The sequence below is a fragment of the Elephas maximus genome, chromosome 18 (assembly GCF_024166365.1).
Source record: "Elephas maximus indicus isolate mEleMax1 chromosome 18, mEleMax1 primary haplotype, whole genome shotgun sequence".
Taxonomy (NCBI): domain Eukaryota; kingdom Metazoa; phylum Chordata; class Mammalia; order Proboscidea; family Elephantidae; genus Elephas; species Elephas maximus.
The window spans coordinates 53,710,157-53,731,921 of record NC_064836.1 but is presented as its reverse complement, the minus strand read 5'-3'; the positions used below and the strand labels follow the sequence as shown (position 1 = coordinate 53,731,921).

Here is a 21,765-nt window from a genome sequence, read left to right as displayed (position 1 = left end):
CATTATTACTCAATTTTACATGGTTTTCATATTTACTTTTCTTAAACTCTGAGGAGTCTAACATCCTTTGAGTGACAAAAATGTATCTGGAATTTGAAATGTAGAATTACCTTTAGTTTTATTTCACTTTATTTTTCTGCCGTAAATTTCAGTTAAAATTAAATTCAGTTGGAATATATAAAAAATTTCCATGTATAGAATATCACCATTCTCATGAAATTATTTCTAAATATCCACTCATCTACCCATATATATATGTTGCTCTTGTTCTTAGGTGCCCCTGAATTGGTTCCGATTCATAGCAGCCCTACTATGTACAACAGAACAAAATATTGCCTGGTCCTGAACTGTCTTCACAGTCATTGCTATGTTTCAGCCCATTGTTGCCTCCACTGTTTCAGTCCATCTCTCTGAGGGTCTTCGTTTTGGATGAACTTCAGTTTTACCAAGCATGATGTCCTACTCCACGGACCAGTCCCTCCTGATAACATGTCCAAAGTACATGAGACAAAGTCTCGCCATTCTCACTTCTAAGGAGCATTCTGCCTGTACTTCTTACAAGACTGATTTGTTTGTTCTTCTGGCAGTCCATGGTCTATTCAATATTCTTTACCATCACCCTAATTCAAAGGCATCAATTCTTCTTCAGTCTTCCTTAGCCATTGCCCAACTTTCACATGTAGATTAGGTGATTGAAAATACCATGGTTTGGGTCAGGTGCACCTTAGTCCTCAAAGTGACATCTTTGCTTTTTAACACTTGAAAGAGGTCTTTTGCAGCTGATTTGCCCGATGCAGTATGTTGTTGATTTCTTGACTGCTGCTTCCATGGGCGTTGATTGTGGATCCAAGTAAAATGAAATCCTTGACAACTTCAATCTTTTCTCCATTTATCATGATGCTGCTTATTGGTCCAATTTTGAGGATTTTTGTTTTCTTTACATTGAGGTTGTCATCCATACTGAAGGCTGTAGTCTTTGAACATCATCAGTAAGTACTTCAAGTCCTCTTCACATTCAGCAAGCAAGATTGTGTCATCTGCATAGGTATATATGGCCAAGCCCATTAAAGTCGATTCCAACTCACAGTGACCCTGTAGGAGAGTAGAACTGCCCCATAGGGTTTCCAGGGAGTGGCTGGTAGATTCAAACTGCTGACCTTTTGGTTAGCAGCTGAGCTCTTAATCACTGTGCCACCAGGGATCCATTTATATATTATACATATATATATATATATATATGTAAATGATGCCAAAAATTATATTCATCAGCCATAACTTTATTTCTGGATGCTAGGGTTTGGGTGATGTATTATTGCATCTCTCTGTAAACTTTTCCAGAATTTCTTCATTTGCTTTCAATGAATATGTTCATTTTCATGAAAGAAAAACATTTTTTTTTGAAGTTTTAATAATATCCCTGGTTAACCTGAATGTGGGCAAATAAATAACCTTTTATAAAATATTTTGGCAAAATCCATAAAAGTGTTTAAAATTTCTATATTTTACTCATCAGTACCATATAGAGTAATTTTTTCCTGATGTACTACTCCCACAAGAGAACACAGTGATATGGTGATGGATTTTTTGTGCAGCATGTATTTTTAATTGAAAACTTGAGAACTACCAAGTACCCGTCAATGGGAAGAAATGTCCAGATAAACCATGATAGAAGAAATCTGCATTCAATGAAATACTATGCAGCATATAAAAAGAATATTTACAATCGGTTGCCATCGAGCTCATTCTCACTCATGGTGACCCCATGTGTGCATGATAGAACTATGCACTATAAGGTTTTCATTGGCTGAATTTTGGGAAGTACTCTCTAAGCCTATCTTCTGAGGCACCTCTGATGGACTAAACTTCCAACCTTCTGGTTAGCAGCCAAGCTTGTTAACCATTTGTACCACTCAGGCATGTAGACATTGAAAGATTCCAAGATGATCTCCAAGTTGAATTTCAAAGTCAGAAACAGATAACAACAACAAGAAATTACAATATGGTATATATGCTACTATTTTATTAACTGATTCACTCAAAATCATATATTTAGTACTTATTTTGTATAGTCACTTTTATAGGTATTAGAGATACAGACAGGAGAAAAACAGATACAGTCTCTGCCTTTTCAGAGCTTATCTTGTAGTGGGGGAGAGATTCCATAAACAAATATATGTGCAATATGTTCAACCACTGATAAGTATTATGAAGACAAATTTTTAAAAGGAGTGGCTAAGGAAATGGTCAGGAAAGGCCTCTTTGATGAGATCTGGCTGAGGAGATGATATCCAAGTGGTGAGTTGCATGAAGTAAGGAAGATGTTCTGCAGATAATATCGGGGAGAGGAGTCAGTACAAAAGCCCTGAGATGGAATTGTTCTTGGAATGTCCAAAGAAAAGCAAGAAACCAATGTGTATCTTAGTGAATATCTTAAGGCGAAAAAAGTTTGAGACACATACACCTAAATCACTAATGATTGTAACTCAAAGTTGGAATTGCAAGAGACTCTTTATTGTTAATATTATATATTTATGAGATATGTAACTTTTGTATGACATTTTCCACATTTATAATCAGGAAAAATATTTTAAAGTTTTTGTTTTGTAAAATGTTGACAGGGATTAGTGTTCTAAGTGACATATATATTTAATAATGATGACATCATGTGGTATCTACATTTGTTGCACTTTGCTACAATAACAGCTGATACTAACAAACTAATTGGTGTTCGCATTTGTGCAATTAAGACTTACATGTTAACATAATACATATGTATTGAGTTTTCTTTTCTCTAGGTCAAGCCTTTTCAGGTGATTACCATGCATATTTTGGACTACAAGTAGATGAAGATGCCTTGATTTATCTCATGTTGGCAAATCATTTGACTCACACATTGTATCCAGATTCCATTACAATAGCTGAGGTAAAGCCATAATGATCTCTTATCCTCTGACCCCCTTTTATAGAGACTATCTTGTGAATAATTAATTTCATGTTATCAATTATTGCATAAATGAAATTGCACCCTGAGTATAGTGCAGCTGCTGTGTATGGTTGGGACATTATTTAGAATTTCTTGTTCTCCTATTAGGAGATAATGTACACTAATTACTTGTCACCATTCCATTGTTAAAAGGGAAATGCCAGTGGTTACAAAGTAAAATATCCTAATCAGTGGGCAGGTCCTTCTGCCATGAGACCTTTAGCAGAGAAGAGAATTGAATATCAATGTGTGCCTGCGTACTTTTTTTTTGTTTTCTGGTCTAGTCATTAGAGATGGCATGGATCACTGCATGCAAGCTTCTGTGAAGCCGTTCTTGTTCAGATGCGATTACCTTTCTTGTTTACATTATTGCTCTCAGATTGCCAAATGTTCACCAGTTATTCATGATTACTGAGTGGTCGTGATTAACTGTCCCAAAGCTGTGCTGTAATGATATAATTTGGTATATGCATAATTGACAATGCCCCTCTTGGTGATAAATTAAGAAGTTTGTTAAATGCTTATGCTAATTTAGATTTAGTACTAAAATCCCCCTGGTTTCCTGAGTCCTCTAGCTAGGAATTATTAAAATTGAATTTAGCCAGTTAAAACTGTTCTACACCAAGTGTAGTGGCTGGCATATAGAATTAATAAAGAGTCAAAGTGTATTTTCACATTATCGGTGTTTAGTTCACTAAAATGAAGTGTAGAAGTGACACTTTCCTTTCTGTAATATTTAGTATTTTTATAGCCTTTTTACATCCAACAGTTCTCAAAACCAAAACTCTCTAACTAGGTGGTATGATTTCCGTGTTTATCTCTGTATAGAAAAGAACAGTTTTATTTTCCTCAGGCCTTCTGCCTTCTAAACATCTTCTGGAAATAGGCAATCCGCCCCCACCCCCAAAAAAAAAAAAAAGTTGCCATTGAGTTCATTCTTCGTGACCCTATAGGACAGAGTAGAACTAGAAGTGCCCCGTAAGGTTTCCAAGGCTTTAATCTTTATGGAAGCCAACTGCTACATCTTTCTCCTGAGGAGCGGCTGGTGGGTTTGAGCCGCTAACCTTTAGCAGCTGAGTGTTTAACCATTATGCCATTAGGGTCCCTTGGAAATAGAGCATGGGGCCCTAAATTCCTGAAACAAGTTATTAAGTAGAATTAAAATCAAAAATTGAAATACGGTTTTGATACTCAATTTCATTTCCCATTCTCCCTCCCTACTTGCATTAAGTCATAGCACATAAGTCGTTCAAATGCTTGACTTTATGTGGTCTCCTTTAATATGAATCAGAGTGTATTTTAAGCTTTTATTTTACCTTTTATACAGTTTAATTTTATCTATCAAACAATAAAAAGTTATTTTGTCAAGTATATTTATAGCAATTCAAAGCAGAGATATCATATATGACAAATTACTGCAAACAAAGCAGCAAAAATTAAAAAAAATAAGATGAAAAAGATGCAATTATTTAATACATGAAATTTCAAATTGTTACATTGATCTCTCTGTTCATTTCAAGTAAAATAGTTTCATCATCTTGGGAGCTCTTGTCTGATTCTTAGTGTTTCTACCAATGAAACTTAGAGACTTTAGCCTACTTTATATTACTTGCTTTTAGATTTTTTTTTTTTTAATGCGAAGTGTCTTCAATTTATTCTACTTAAATTGAAAACTACCCCAATTTCAAAACATCACTTTTCTGTCTGGTGGGAGTCTCCCTTCAAAAGTGGAATTGATCCTCGTAAACTTTTTTCTTTTTAAGAAAAGGGATGTGAGGTAAAGAATAAGTAATATAATTTTATATAAAGTCCTGTAGTAGAAATTTGAATTTGTTGTAATATCAATTACAAGATTGAAACCTTTGTTTCTAGAATATTTTTAGTGTTCTTCATGGTTATGTCTGCTAAATTAATTAGAGATATTTTTGATTGAGGTTATCCCCCCCTTGGAGTAGTCATAAGTGTTCTTTAGATATTAAAGCATTTGAATTATTTTAATTTCATTTGAAACACATGTAATGCTTTTGGTATATTATGTCAGTAGGTATCAATTTTTTTTATATTTGAAGTAAGTTTATTTTGGTGGCCTTTATGTTTTCTCTCTTAAGGTTTAAAAGAATAGTCATTAACTCCCTGCTTTCAAAAGAGGGATGCTAACATCCCATCTGCATTAGTCAGATAGCATAGTAGGATTCAGACTGAGGAGTCAAACAGAATCAACTAGTATCTAAATATTTTTCTTAGCAGATTATACTACCCATCAGACTATTTCATTAAACATCTCTAGACCAAATACACTCCTTAATAGTTTCTTGACAAAAAAAAAAAAATTGATCTTTTAATACCAACCCATCACTAGTTGTTCTTGACTTTGGTTTTATGAAAACCCTTTTGGAAAGGCTTTGTGTCTGCAGTCTCAGTGCCTATCATGGTGCCTGATATTTAATACCCACTCAGCAAATGTTAGGAGTCCTGGGTGGCGTCAACGGCGGCAGTTTGAAACCACTGGAGGTACCTCAGAAGAAAGGCCTGGAGATCTATCTCTGAAGGTCACATCTTCGAAAACCTTGTGGAGAATAGTTCCACTCTGGGCACATGGTGTCGCCATGAGTCAGAATTGACTGGTCGGGAACTGATTTTTTTTTTTTTCCAGAAAATGTTTATATTGAACTGAATTCCTATCGTATTTGTAAAATGTGACTTATATCTTGATAAATATAACCTCTTTTAAAATAGTTTCTTTCCTGTTAACCATTTGTCTTATTTCCACTTTATAAACTATAAAGCACTATTCAGAAATAGGCTGTTATTAAAAATATATTATTTTCTTATGGGTATGTTCACCATGTATTACATTTACCTGTACCTCTCTTCCATGAGAAAACAATAAATTATTTTGGGAGTCCAGAGAGGCAATATATTTCTTTTTCCCGGGTTTTTTGTGAGAGGTGTTTAGAGATGATGTTATGGCAGAAGAAACATTTGAACTAAGTCTCAGAGAGCTCACAGTACATGATGGTCTTCTAGGAAGTAAGGATAATTCAGGGAAGGGTTATGACAGAGATATTTGTAAAAACCTTGTGACACACACAGGGAAGAATGAATAGCTCAAAGTGGCCGAAGTATTAAGTACGTTAATTGAAACAGGACAAATTAATTGTGGAAAGAGTGAGACCTCTCCATCTCACTTTCTGTGTACTTCAATTAAGAATTATTGTAATTGCATCACATTGTCAGTTCATGATAATTGAGTGTGTCAAATTGTATTTAGGTCCCACCTTATAAATTCCTGAGGGTCAGAGATATTATGTCTTATTTATCTTTAAATCTCCCATAACACCTCCATTAATTCACCCAACAAATATTAATTGAGCTATTGAGTATCTGCTTTGTGCCAGGTAATGTCCTAGGTTCTTAGCATATGTCAGTGAATAACAACAAAAACAACAACAAAAAAATCCTTATGGATTAACAAGGGGAGGGAGGGGAGGAAGTAATTTAAACATAAATTATGCAGTAAATGCTTAGTATATAATTGTTGAATTATGTCTTAAACTAAGGAATTTGAGTTTTTGGTTATTAAATATTGAAAGCTACTGAAGGCAGTGATATATAAGAGACTGTCTCGTAAGATGTTAATTTAGCAACAGTTTGTATAAAGAGCAAGTGGAGATGGGGAATTCCATTTGGAAACTTAACAGCCTAGGCAAGCAGTAATGAAGATTAAATAGGATAGTGGCTGTAGAAATGGAGCAAAGGAAAAGGACTTATTTGAAAATTAAGGTGGAATTAGAATGGATAGGACTTAGCTCATCTTTTTGCAACAGTCATTACAATAATATCTTTTGTTACATCTGAGTCTTTATACTAAGTATTTTAACTTGTTTGTTTGATTGATTGTTTATTTACTTGATTATTAATAGCCTAGAGGTGATATGACAGTGGAAAGACTATGTGAAAGGCCCAATATCTGATTCCTGGCTCAACTATTGAGTAATATGTATCTTTAAAGATCCCTTGCTACAGTAAGTCTCAGTTTCTTGATCTGCTAAATGAAGAGGATCCACTAAATAATCTCAGAGACTGCTTCTAAGTGTGACCTACTATAGAGAAAGTCATCTTTTTGCTTCACTCTTCATATACCGACTCTATTTTACGTTTCATCAAAAGCTAATCACACACAATACACTCCATGCCAATGCTGTATGTGGAGAGGACAAGTCTAACAGATCTGTGCCACGTATATTTTGTGTGTGTGCATGTGCATGTGTGTGTGTGTGTTTGCTGGAAACGGTAGCCAGTGAAACAGTGTTTATACAGTAAGCTCACAAATAAGTCTGAGGAACTAGGTGTCATTAATAACAGTTTATATTATTTTCCTCAACTCCAGCTCATAGTAACCCCCTTTGTATCAGAATAAAACTGTGTTCCATAGGATTTTTCAGAAGTAGATTGCCAAGCTGTTCTTCTGAGGTGTCTCTGGTTGCACTCAAACCTCCAGTCTCTGGGTTGGCAACCGAGAGAGTTCACTGCTTGCACTACTCAGGGACCCCCTTGTGTTCTCTATGTGATGCCAAGTAAAATAAAATAATAACCTCATGTGATTGAAGCTAGCCTAGAGTGACAAGCATTAAACACAAATCTTAATGAGAGAGATGTTCTATCACAATTTTATTTGCTTTTAAAATGATGTTACCAAATTACCCCCCCCCAAATATGTGTGTGCATGTATGTATGTGTGTGTATATATATATCGCTAACTAGTGTTGGTATTTGTATTCCTTGTAAATGTATATTTGCTATTTATTGGCCTGGACTTTACTATTAGAAGTATGGAAGACTATTTGATAAAAGTTTGAGTAAAATGAACTGAGAGTTGTGATCTGCTTGGTTTCAGGATGTTTCAGGAATGCCAGCTCTGTGTTCTCCAGTTTCCCAGGGAGGGGGTGGTTTTGACTATCGCCTAGCCATGGCAATTCCGGATAAATGGATCCAGGTCAGATTTTATGGAAATACTTTTAAATGTGAATACTGTATTTTTTGTTGCTTATTTGGTATTCTTTCAATTTATTTTTCAGTTGTGATCGTTGGTTATAGATAGTACAATTGAAGTATTAAATTACCCTATTAGTTTTTTGACTCTTGTGCTTTTTACTGAGAAACTTCTCATACTTCTAAAAGTATTTAATGTATTCACAGTGGCATTATTCAGGCAAGGTGAAAATATTAATATATGTTAGTTTTATAAATGAAATCTTACATTATCACTGCAATTATAGAAAACTTCAGTGCTCTAATTTTAAAACACATTAAACTTCATCAAAGCTTCCCTTCTGTCTGCAAATCATCACTTAATGTAGAAGTTACTCTTTAAGTTCCTATACCTGCATTAGAGTATGGTCTTTACTCAACAGATTTGGATTCATCCATTTATTCATTTCTTCATTCAGCAAGCATTTAACAGGCTCTGAGCCAGACACTAAGAATGACTAATTGTATATGGCACCATGGAAGTGTTTTCTCAATACATTTTTATTAAATTTAATGGCAGCAGAAAGAGTTTGGATTATATTTTGTTTCATTTAATGTCTGCCTAAGGACTAAAGCCCATATATGGACTTGGGTTTGATATAGAACATTTTTGAATGCCCAAGGCCATCATCATAGACTGAATATGTATAAGAGAAGTCAGATATATATACAAATAATCACAGCTTTCTGGTGAGCCCCGTAGTACAGATATAAGACCATAATATCATGATACTGCAATGGTAAAAGTGCTTAACTTTGCCTGGAGAAGCCATAAAGCCAGTTCTGAAGGAAGCAGTTATTGTAAACTTTTGTAAACTCTTTTTCCTGTAACCCTGGGTCCTTTGCGCAGTACATAGTTGTGACATTAAACCCTGCCAAAACAAATTCTGCTTCTCCATTTATAATGGCTCCTTAAATGTTATCAGGTTAAAGTGCAAGTGTTTTACAAAAATGCTTAGACTTCGAATCAAACAAACAAATGAAAGTTCTAACTATAATCCCTGGGAAGGTTGCTGTCTTAGTTATCTAGTGCTGCTAAAGCAGAAATACCATAAGTGAATGGATTTTACAAACAGAAATTTATTTTCTCACAGTTTAGGAGGTTAGAAGTCCAAATTTAGAGGACTGGATCTAGGGGAAGGCTTTCTCTCTCTGTTGGCTCTGGAGGAAGGTCTTTGTCTCTTCAGCTTCTGCTTCCTGGTTCCTTGGAGATCTCCAGGTGTCTTTGAATCTATCTTGCCCCATCTCTGCTTCCTTGCATGTTCTAATCTACTCTTTTTATATTTTGTAAGAGATTGATTCAAAACACACCCTACACTAACCCTGCCTCATTAGCATAATGACAATTCCCAAACGGGATTATAACCAAAGGCATAGAGGTTAGGATTTACATCACATGTTTTAGGGGGACACAATTCTATCTGTAACATTCCACCCTTTGGTTCCCCAGAATTCATGTCCACATGTAAAACACATTCACCCCATAACATCATCCCAAAAGTCTTACATCAACTCCAGTCCAAAATCTCATCTTCTGAATCCTCTAAATCAAATATGGATGAGACTTTAGGCGTATTCCATCCTTCCATAAAATTCTTCTTCGTCTGTGAACCTGTGAAATCCAGAATACAAGTTACCTGTTTCCAAAGTACAATGGTGGAACAGGTGCAAGGTAGACATTTTTACGAAAAATGGGAAAAATTGGAGGGAGAGAAAGGATAATAGGAAACAAGCAAGTCCAAAATGCAGCAGGATAAATTACATTAGCTCTAAAGGCTTGAAAATAATCCTCTGTCCTCTGAGGCCCTCTGAGCAACAGTCCCATCCTCCAGACTCTGGCTGTTGGCCACGACCTGTGGATTGTGGGTGGAGGCCCCTTGGCTCTGGGCTTCGCCTTTGCCTACTAGGCTGTCTGGAATGGCAGCCTTTCCCCCTCAGCTTTGAGTGGTGGCCACATACCCCGTCACACCTTAAGGGCAGCTCCCACACTCTGGAACTGAATTAGTGAAGATCTAATTCTTTGAAACCTAGAAGGCTGTGGCCTCACCCTTTGAGATATAGGAGACCGTGGCCCCACCCTTGGAAACTGAGAAGGACTTGCTTCCAGTGCTCCTTCCAGCAGTTCTGCTGATCTCTGAGCCGCTCCAGGGATGCTTCTTTTCTTTTCTTGGAGGACAACAGATGTAGCTCCTTTGGCCTATTTCTTGTCTGTAGAATTCCAAGAGACAGACAGCATTCTTTCCTTTTTTTCTTTCTCTGCCCCCTTCAGACTAAGCTGATGGGTTTTCTGCTGTGGTAGTTGGTTAGATCCATTAGTCACAGGCCTAGTCTCTTTAACAAAAGATTTTGTGGTCATGTCCCTGGTGAACATTCTAGGACACGTTTCCTTAGTTTGTACAATAAAATTTTCCAAATCTTTAAGTTCTGTTTTCATTTTGCACAGTTCATTTTTAAGTCCCTCTCTTTCCTTTTGCATTTTACTATAAGCAGCAAGGAGAAACTACACGGCCCTTTTAAGGTTAGAAATTTTCTCAGCCAGATGTCCAAGTTCATACTTTTAAGTTCTACCTTCCACCAAACATTTGAACATAATTTGGACAAGTTCTTTGCCACTGCAAAAAAAACATTGCCCTGACACTGTTGTCCAAATTCATATTCATCATTTCCTTTTAAAGCCTCACCAGAAGCACATTGAACAGCCACATTTCTAGCAACATTCTGTTGCTGGCGCCATATGTATGCTGTAAGACGATAGTTACTTTTTCTGTTGCTCCCCTCACTGCCTTCTAAGCCCTCACCAGAATTGCCTTTGATGTCTGTAATTCTACCATCATCCCTTCAAGGCAATCTAGCCCTTTTCTGTTAAGAACCTTAAAACTTTTTCAGCTTCCACCCATTGTTGTTGTTAGGTGCCATTGAATTGACTCCGACTCATGGTGAAAAGTACAAGCAGGCTGGACCCCCCTACTGATACCAAAATCCGCATTAGTTTTCTATTGCTATATAACAAATTCCAACAAGCTTACTATCTTAAAACATCACCCAGTTATTTTCTCACTTTGTGCAGATGACATACGTTATATCCACAGATTCCACACACAGTAAAGGAAAGGATTACATAGAGGTGTGGATACCAGTGAGCAGAAATCACAAGGCCATCTTAGAATTCTGCCTACCACAGAGTGCATTTGACACTTTGGGCATAGAAACGAGCTCATGCAGAAAAAGTGGGTTGAGTAAAAGAGAAGAGACTTTATTTTTAGGACATAACCCTAAGGAATGCCAGCTTTTATAGGATAGACAGAGGAAGAGATTATGCAAGATGGCCACAGTGATGTAAAAACAGCAAAAACAGAAACAGAAAAACAAATGATAGACTAAGAAAGAGAGCATTTTATGGGAGAAATAAGGTCATAATGTCAACATGTACAGCGGGTACTTATCTAAGAGACAGTCATCTGAGATCTTGGCAAGGTCAGTTACATCAAAGAGTCATTAGAGAGGCTGAGGTCTGATTGAAGAGTGAGGACCATATGAGGAAGTAGAGACAAAAAAAAAAAGTGTATTTTATTAAGATGATAATTATTTTATGGTAATTTGTCTTTGAAGCCCTGGTGGCACAGTGGTTAAACACTTGCCTGCTAACCAAAAGGCTGGCAGTTCAAACCCACCAGCCTCTCCACTGAAGAAAGATGTGGTGGTCTGCTTCCTTAAAGGTTAATTACAGCCTTGGAAACCCCATGGGGCATCTGAAATAATTGTTTTTGTTTTTGATTATTGGTTTTCAAGAATGTTACAAGGAACTCTTCCTGCTAAAATGCTTTTTTCACTCAAACCACAAGAGATAGAAAGTATATCTCTACCTTGTGAAAGTTAGAGAAAGATGTAGTGCACAACAATAGTTTTCTGTGGTCATTAATCAAAAGGGGGAGCAGTTATTACACAGGAAAAAAAGGTTGTAAAGATCCTAAAGTGTAATAATAAAACCATCTACCCAAAAGCATAACACATACACATAAACTACACCACTGTCATTTGGACAGTTTGTGTAAAAGTTATGGTATTAGTAAAAGTTTAAACTGAAGTATTTGCTGTATGAGTAGAGATAGTATCTATGTGTCAAATAAAGGATTTAAAGAAAGGAAAATAATAGTTAATTCAAATGTTTATTTTTTGTTTCTTGTGTCTAGCTACTTAAAGAATTTAAAGATGAAGACTGGAATATGGGCAACATAGTGTACACCCTCACAAACAGACGCTACCTTGAAAAGTGCATTGCTTATGCAGAGAGCCATGATCAGGTAAATAATGTATTCATAAAGGGAATATGTATAAATGCATTACCTACCTGCCTGTCTGTCTATCTATCTATGTATCTATCTATCATCTGCCTACCTACCTATATTTATAAGCAAATCTAAATACAAACTTCTGTTGCTTAATGTAATCCATATAAACTTATATCTGTTCTTTATATAAAAAATTCATACTTGAGAAATATTTTAAAATTGTTTTGTAGACTGAGAAATTCCAGCTTCAAAATGCAGTAATGTGTTTGCCCTACCTAACAGTAATTAATGGATTGTGAATTGTAATTGCAGTGTTAAATGTTTCCCTTTTTTCTGGTGAGGAATATTGGTGCTGATTCCAGGGTAATATCAGTTTCCATTTTTTGTTTTCTTCTATGGAGTTTTTTAATGCCTCGGGCAAACTTTTGTCACCCTTTTTCCTCGATCACAGAGCTCTCCTGCTAAGTGATCCCTGTGACTCCTGTCATTCTCAACTTCAGCGCATTCTCTCTAATATGGTCTTAAGATATTTTTTTAAAGAGAAAAGCTGATCTCGTTACCCAAAAGCTATTGGTTTAAGCTTGTCATTCAAGGCCACGTATATCCTAGCCCAAGCGAAAGTTTCCAGCCCCATTCCCTGCTTTACCCACCAAGCATACTATTATTGGATACTTTAAAATTTCCATCCATTCCTGAACAAATCAATCTTGTTTAAATCTTGTACTTTTACCCACATATCTAACCTGTGCTGTCAAGTCAATTCTGACGCATAGTGTCTCTACAGGACAGTGTAGAACTGCCCTATAGGGTTTCCAGGGAGTGGCTGGTAGATTCAAACTGCTGACATTTTGGTTTACAGCTGAGCGCTTAGTCGCTGCATCACCAGGGCTCCACTCATGTATCTACATCTGCCCAATTCCCTGAGAAGTTTCTACTCCAATATAATGACCTGGTATAGATATCACATTCTCTTTGAAGCCTTCTCCCAGTTGACCAGGGAAAAATAGTTGCGCCATCCTCCATGTTTCTATAACATTTTAGGCAGAAAATTTGTTCCCATAATTATTATATTTTTAGCCTTTAGCAGTATAAATACTCGTAGTAGCCAGTCAATACGTATTAGATAAATAAAAGGCTAGTGAATTATTTAAAGCCATATTAATCCTCATAAACATCAATAACACCAACACTTACCTTTTTATAGATTAAAAAGGAAACATTAAAATTTTTTTTAATTATTTGCAGAATATGTATTAAGAAAATTGAAGCTAAAACAATAAGCTTCTTTGTAATTTCAGTAGAAATTAACCACCTAAGGTAAATAGGTGCTTTTCCAAGTGTTACCCCTATTTATTAAGAATGTATGTAATTCTTATACACAGGGGTTGGCACACTATGACCCTTGGACAAAATTGCATCTGCTGCCTATTTTTCTCAATAAAACTAATCCAATACATCCTCAAACTCAGCATTTGCGCATTGTCTATGGCCATTTTGTGCTTTGTAGATTGAGTAGTTGAGACAAATGAAGAGGCCTGCAATGCCTAAAGTGTTTACAATACAGCTTTTTATAGAAAGTATTCTGACCCCTGAAGTACAAATAGCAAAATTTTACACCTTCCAAATTAGGGCAGTGCCTTCTTTTCAACTATGATAACATCTACTGAAATAAATTACCACAAACTGAGTGGCACACAACAGAAATTTATTCTTTCACAGTTTTGGAGGCACAAAGTCTGAAATAAAGGCAGCAGCACAGACATGCTTTCTCTGAAGGCTCTGGGGAAGTGTCTGTCCCATGCCTTTTTCTTACCCTCTGGTGTTGCTGACAGACCTTGATGTTCTTGGCTTACAGACACATCACTCAAATATCATCATGTGGTGTTTTCTCTCTGTGTCTGTCTCTGTGTCTCTTAAGGACATCAGTCATATTGGATTAGGTGCCGCCCTAATGGAGTATGACCTCAATTTAACTTGATTACATCTGTAAAGACTTTCTTTCCAAGTAAGGACACACCCACAGTTAGGACTTCAGCATATCTTTTTGGGGTACACAGTTCAACCTACAACAGTATTTTATGCCATAAAAAAAATAGAACACATTAAATAAATAACTATGAAAATACCACAACTAAAATGCAACAAAACTGGAAATGAATGCTAATAGTTTAAAGAGAGAATTTAAGAAATAAAAAACCTCACTAAATATACAGTAGTGTGAAATCTAAATTATGTCTTCTGATTGCAAACTTCTATCAGTTTTATCACATCAGGAACTCCAGATATATATTTATTTTCTATGATTAAATGAAAGAGTAAATAAGTAAGTGGAATAAATTAACTAAAGATTGAACTGAGAGTTTTTTTTTTCATAATTTTTTCCCCAAATCTACAGGAACATTATAGATTCACCAAAAATTCTTCTAGTCTTTAAAAATTTGTATAATTCTGTCTTGCTTTACTAATTGTCAGGGTTGTGGAAATTGATGCAAATTGCCTAGTTCTTTCTAAAAAGAAATGTACCCTGGTCTTTAAATCTGATAAGAATTTAAATATGAAAATATTGATATTTATAAACTAAATAATATAGAAATATATCCATCATAGTAAAAATATGTTTGGATGTTATTTTAAAATTTTAGATACATTTCTATCTTTCTTAACAGTTAGATTTATAAAATCCATTAATAAAATTGATAAAATTAGCTACACCTTACCCAATATCTCAACAGGATTATTTAGAGGGGGATAGTCAACTTGATTTGAAAATAAACTTCACTGGTGAACCTTAGCAGAAGTTACGAAAGCATCTTCCTTTAGAATTTTATTGGCATGTATTTATTTTATATGTTAGGATTTAAAATACTTATAATCTTTTTCAGTCTCTTTCATGGTTGTCTCTTATATGTCAGTGAACAAAGAGACTGGTTTAATAAACCAAAAAATCTGAAATCAGATATTATGGATGATAATTACCATCTAATATCAAACTCTGAGAACTCTTGCGGTGGCAGTAACCATATTCTGAGCCAACTCCTCCTTGCCACCCTAATAGGGCAAGAACCACAGAATGAGTAGCTCTTCTTGCAACATTTGTCTTAAAGAAAAGTCATTTCAATCAATAGTGGGTTAGAGATATAATAGGTTTGAAAGTAAAGTAACTTTTCTAAAAGTGAAATAATTGTAATAGAGTAATGAGATTATAGGTTCATCTCTATTATATGTTTTCCTGTGTGTTATTAGTTAGCTATCGTTAACCAGGAGCCCTGGTGGCACAGTGATTAAGAGCCCAGGCTGTTAACCAAAAGGTTGGCAGTTTGAATCTACCACCCACTCCTGGGAAACCTTTGGGGCAGTTCTACTCTGTCCTACAAGGTTGCTATGAGCAAGGATCGACTCAACAGCAGTGGGTTTTTGTTATTGTTAACTATGAATAATACAGATTGTTAGAAAGCCTCTCCTCTGCTTCTCAAGGCTTTTTGAACTCCCTACCCCAATTATCAATATTGTATTTTATTTTCAGATAAAACAAACTAATTTTCAAATAAATGGCAAATAAAATGAGAAAACAAATTTATATTGAAAAAAGTTCTTGACTTATGCCCTCTCCTTGGGGAGAGGGACCACTGTAACATATTTATACATATACATAAAGTATATATAAAAAACAAACCAAACCTGTTGCCGTCGAGTGCATTCCGACTTATAACTACCCTACAGAACAGGATAGACCTGTCCCATAGGGTTTCCAAGGAGTGGCTGGTGGATTTGAACTGCCGACCTTTTGTGTAGCAGGGGATTTCTCTTAACCACTACACCACCAGGGCTCCAAAGTTTATATATAGTGAACTTTATATATTAATGTAGATATATATGTACGTAAGTATGTATGTATTTTAAATGATTTTTCAGAAACTTTCATTCTTTCAAAACAAATGAAATAACGATATGGTAAACTATTTTAAAATTGTATTTAATATTCTCAACATTATAACAAACGCTCATTCCAGTTTTAGAAAATATAGGTCATCAGCTCAGGTGTAGTTGGTGGTTATTCAGATAGCTCATCAGGAGTTTTTCACCAAGGTCTTATAAAAATAAAAATCAGCCTTGAAAACAAGCTTGTTGAGCTCTAAGGTATTTTACAAGCTCACTTCAGCATAGACTTTAACTGCTGGAAAATACAGGAACTTAATGTTAATTCACACATCTCTCCTACATTATTTCCCATCCTAGGGAATCATGTGTTACTCTGGTCTAAGTCACGATTGCTAAGTACCTATTTGCATTCACAGCAATGACTTTTATTTCTGTAGGCGCTTGTTGGTGATAAGTCACTGGCATTCTGGCTGATGGATGCAGAAATGTATACAAACATGAGTGTGCTGGCCCCTTTCACCCCAGTCATTGATCGTGGAATACAGCTTCATAAAATGATTCGACTCATTACTCATGGCCTCGGGGGCGAAGGTTATCTCAATTTCATGGGTAAGTATGAATTGAACACATGTCCTATCTATGTTTAAAGTGTTAACTAGTATTATGTATGATATAAATCATGCAGTATATTTTGATTTGGCTTCAGATGTAAAGTACAAAATTGCAATTTTGTTTCTATAGCAGGCTGTTAAGTATTAACTAAAAATAAGTTATCATAAGACTCTTGTTATACTAATACATACTTTAAAATTACAGTCTGAGAGCTTGTGTTTTACTGAGTATTGAGTTCAACAAGTGGACTGAACTAATTTTAAAATTTGAAATTATTATTCTGAATTAATGATTCTGAGCTTATTATTGTAGGGTTTGCACATTAACACATAAGAAAGATATAATTGTCTGGTAAGAAAATATAAATTAATAGTGTTGATTAGAATTGAAACAGTCTTCTTTGAGGTGATTATATACTAATATGCTTATTTTATAAATGTGAAAACTAAGGCCCAGCGTATAAACACTGATTTTTAAAATATAGGGAAAATATGAATATTTAAAGATCATTGATAAAATATAGAAATCAACTTTTTTTTTTTTCCTGTTCTATTTGGTTAACAATAGACATTTGAATCTTAGTTTTAGACTTCACCTACTTTTAGGCTAGAGAGAGACAGAAAAGGCCATAAAATATGTACAGAAGGCCAACTTATTTTTCTATAGTAAAAGCCTTAGAGCTTAAAAAACAAACAAAAAACACAAAACCCGTGGCCATTGAGTCGATTCCAGCTCGTAGTGACCGGATAAGATGGAGCAGAACTGCCCAACAAGTTTTCCAAGAAGCAGCTGGTGAATTCGAACTGCTGACCTTTCAGTTAGCAGCCAAGCTCTTAACACTGCACCACCAGGGCTCTCTTAGACCTTTAGAGTAATTAATTCCTATCTGGAGTTTTCACAAGGAATCTCAGATTGGACTTTTGAAAGTCTCTAAAGCCTCTATTATTTGCTGTCCTAAGGTTAGGAAGCCAAGTCCAACAAGCCACATACCTGTGTTGTGTTGGTACTACCTCTTTAATTGAAGCATCCCTCTCTTCTCAGGGTCACTAAGTATGTTAAAATTCCTGGCCTACCAGAAAGTGACCTTTCTGACCACCATGAGGCTACACCATGTCAGCCAGGCACCGTGCCATGTTTCCTGGGTGGGCTTTGGAGGCATTGGATCCAAGACAACCTAGTTACTTAAAAAGCAGCTGGTGTAGCCTGACTGACTCAGTGAGCATCATTCTCAAATATGGTGCTCCCAGGAAGGCCGTGATTGCACAATTTGTTTAATTATATCCTGATAAAAAAGTGCAGACCACGAACCTATGCAAATAACTATGTCACAATATAAAGTAAGAATTAAAAAAAAAAAAAAAACTAAACCCGTTGCCTTCAAGTTGATTCAAACTCGTGATGACTCTGTAGAATAGAGTAGAACTGCCCCACAGGGTTTCCAAAGCTGTAATCTTTACGGAAGCAGACCACCACATCTTTCTTCCACGGAGAAGCTGGTGGGTTCAAACAATCTACCTTTCGGTTAGCAGTCCAAGTGCTTCAGAATTCGTAAGAGGGTCTGCATTCTGGAGGGTTAGATAGAAACTTTAAAATGTTTCATTTTATGTACAAAAGCAGAGCATATTAAATTGTTATGAGCTACAGATAACTTAAGAAGAAAAAGAAAGAGTTTCACTAGGCATCTGGAAAATAAAACCATTTTCCCAACAGAACCAAAATAAAATAGACGTCTGAGTTCATGCAGTCCTATTGTGTTAATTCTTGGATCACTGGATCTAGAGTTAGCATTTCACTTTCATGAAAACCACTTCTGAAAATTATAGAAATGCTGACTCAGTCTATTGCATTAGTCTGAAAGGTATATGAGCCATGTCGTCTCAAAAATCTGTACTCAAGGGTCTATTTTTTGAAGTGTCATTGGTTTGAATTACCTAATACAATTCTTTTCCTGAGACTGTCCTTTATTGAAGATACCAACTCTGGCCTATAGCCTGTAGCTTATAGCGCAGTCTCCTGGCAAGCGCCAAAGTAAGAACAAAGTATCTATAGGTGAAAAGTCTTATGACATCTTCTAATAAGAATAATGCAACAGCCAAGGAAATTTGGTTGTTACTGTGCCATGAAAAATGAAGGTGGTAAATCCATTCCAAACATAATTTTTAGATAATGTATTTATAAAGATAATGAATTAGCCTATTTAAAAAAAAAAAAAAATGAGCGAATGTTACATCTGGGTTATAAAATTGGATGGACAGAGTTTTTTATAGAAAAAAAAACTTTAGAAAAAAGATATATCAATCCTAAAATATAATTTTTTTAATGCCAAGAATACATATAGTACAAGGTTCAATAAGTCTAGAGTAGAATATAGACATCTGTATTTTTAAGAAGGAAATCCCAGTGGTGTAGCGGTTAAGAGTTCGGCTGCTTACCAAAAGGTCAGCAGTTTGAATCTACCAGGCACTTCTTGGAAACTCTACAGGGCAGTTCTACTCTGTCTGGTAGAGTAGCTATGAGTTGTAATCGACTCACTAGCAATGGGTTTTTTTAATGGATATATTTATGAAACACTGTTGGTGTGTCTGATGGGAATCCCCGATTCAAAATTGTTGACCTGTGAGATGCTAGATGCAAATTAAACAAGTAAACTTGTGGCCAGGTAAACATTTTAAATAATACCTGAGATTATGACTATAGTACTATACAGTTGTGGCCCATTATCATGAATAAAGCACCACCAAGAATATAATAAATGTAGGAAATCTATAAAACAATTCCCTGAGGGTTGGTCACAGTTTTCCTTGAAGATAAAAGCATGGACGGTAAGGCATTGATGGGAATGTCACATAAGGCATATGCTTTCTGAAATATTTATATTAATATTATTTGAACTGTACACATTTAATGTGTCTCTTCTGTTTTAGAACCATAGTAACACATCAGACAAACCTAATTATTTCTAGGAGCTCTTTTTCTATAAGGGCTGTAAATTGACCATATTTATGGTATCAAATATAATATTTAGGTTATTCTTTGGTATTAGAATGACAGATTTTTTGACATTTTAGTCTTACTTTTGTCCTTGAAACAAATCATGTCTTCTAATGTTTAATGCCAGTATGGCATCTTTTTTACTCCTTCATTTCTCTACCAAAATTGATGTCAACAGTCTCCAAATGGCCCCTATAATTTCTTATTATAGATGCTGTTTTATGAAATTTATTATTTCTTCATGAGCTATAATGACTTTAAATTTTTTTTTCCATGTTCTGATCATATCATTGTCATACTTAAGAGTCGTAAATGACTGCAGTGACTTCTAGCTGACCTGTATGCCTTGTGTGAATGATGTCTCATGGGTTTGTCCCTTGATCTCTGTATTCTGGCCAAGGGAGCCTTCTTTCAGTTCATTGAATGTGCCAACCTCCTTCCACTCTGAACTTTGTGAGCCTTTTGCTGTTCCCTCCACCTGGAATCATCCCACTCAAACATCCCCTTCTTTACCTGAGCAAATTCTGTCATCTTCCTTAGGGGAGCCTTTCCTAAAGCCTAAAACAAGGCTAGGCTAGTTTTCTCTAATACATGCTTTTATAGCACCCCGTACTCACCATTCATGGCACTTAACACAATTACCTTTACAAAACTATTAAATACATGACTCCCTTGATAAATTTAAAGCTCATTGAAAATAAGGGTCATGTGTATCTTATTCAGTATTACATTTCTAGCATCTAGCACAGTATCCAGCATTTCACAAGCCATACATATATATTTCACAAGCTATACATATATATGTATAGCTGTATATATGTGTGTGTGTCTGCATGTGTATATGTGCATGTATATATATATATATATACACACACATACATATGTATAAAAAAAATTGTTGTGGAGTCAATTCGAACTCATAGCAACCCTGTAGAAGGAGAACTGCCCCATAGGGCTTCCAAGGAGCAGCTGGTGAATTCGAACTGCAGACCCATTGGTTAGCAGCCAAACTCTTAACCACAACTGGTGATTGCAGCTACTGAGCTAATTCTAAAAATATTACAAAATCATTTTTTCTTGCTCTATATATAGAATAAGAGATAAAGATTTTGTAATTTTTTTTTTAGAATTAGTTCTGTAGCTACAATCATCAGTTGTTTTAAGCAAAGTAATTTTTTCTAGTGGTATATAAGAAATTAATATTTTAAAAGACTGATTTAATAAATTCTTCTTGACTAAGAAGCAAACTGATTATTTACTCCTGTTCTAGGGATTTTTAAACTTGTTAACTTTCTAGATGTTTTTCTTCTTTTACGGAAAAAGTGAGTTAAATAAGTAAAATAACAATAGGATAATTTTATAGCTTTTTTATTGAATGTTTTATAAAACTTTGCATTTTGTTTGTGAGGCATTCACATATATGTTCTGTTTATCAAACATTAATATCAACATGATTTTTCTTGGAACTGTACTTATTTGGCTATTTTGTTTGTTTTGTCCTATATATTACTAATTTTGAATTTATTTCATTTCATTCTATTTTTTACTTTGGCTAAAGCAGGGAAATATTTGGCATCAGTAGTTTTTTTTTTTTTTCTGTGATTATGAAAGAATCAAATATACAAAGGGAAGCAGGGATTGCTAAGTTATTTTTCTAAATTTTATTTTGTTGTTGAGAATATATGCAGCAAAACACACACCAATTCAACAGTTTCTACATGTGCAATTTAGTGACATTGATTACATTCTTCGAGTTCTGTAACCATTCTTACCTTCCTTTTCTGACTTGTTCCTCATTGACATAAACTCACTGCCTCCTAAGGCTCCTATCTAATCTTCTGAGTTGCTGTTGTCAGTTTGATTCCATATAGATAGTTCTTAAAATAACATAATGCTCAAGGCAGACCTTTCTTACTTATTAAGCTAAACTATTGCTTTTTTTTAAGATGACTTCAGGGGATATTTTTGGTTTAAGTTTTA

General features: G+C 35.2%; 1 protein-coding gene across 1 annotated transcript in view; it reads left to right on the top strand.

Annotated features, from left to right (window-relative positions):
- Nucleotides 1-21,765, top strand: part of GBE1 (1,4-alpha-glucan branching enzyme 1) — a 308,909-nt gene that overhangs the window by 217,325 nt on the left and 69,819 nt on the right. The window contains exons 11-14 of the mRNA XM_049857862.1: nucleotides 2,796-2,923; nucleotides 7,881-7,979; nucleotides 12,205-12,315; nucleotides 16,620-16,791. Of these exons, the coding sequence (XP_049713819.1) occupies nucleotides 2,796-2,923; nucleotides 7,881-7,979; nucleotides 12,205-12,315; nucleotides 16,620-16,791 (510 nt within the window). The remainder of the gene's footprint in view (nucleotides 1-2,795; nucleotides 2,924-7,880; nucleotides 7,980-12,204; nucleotides 12,316-16,619; nucleotides 16,792-21,765) is intronic.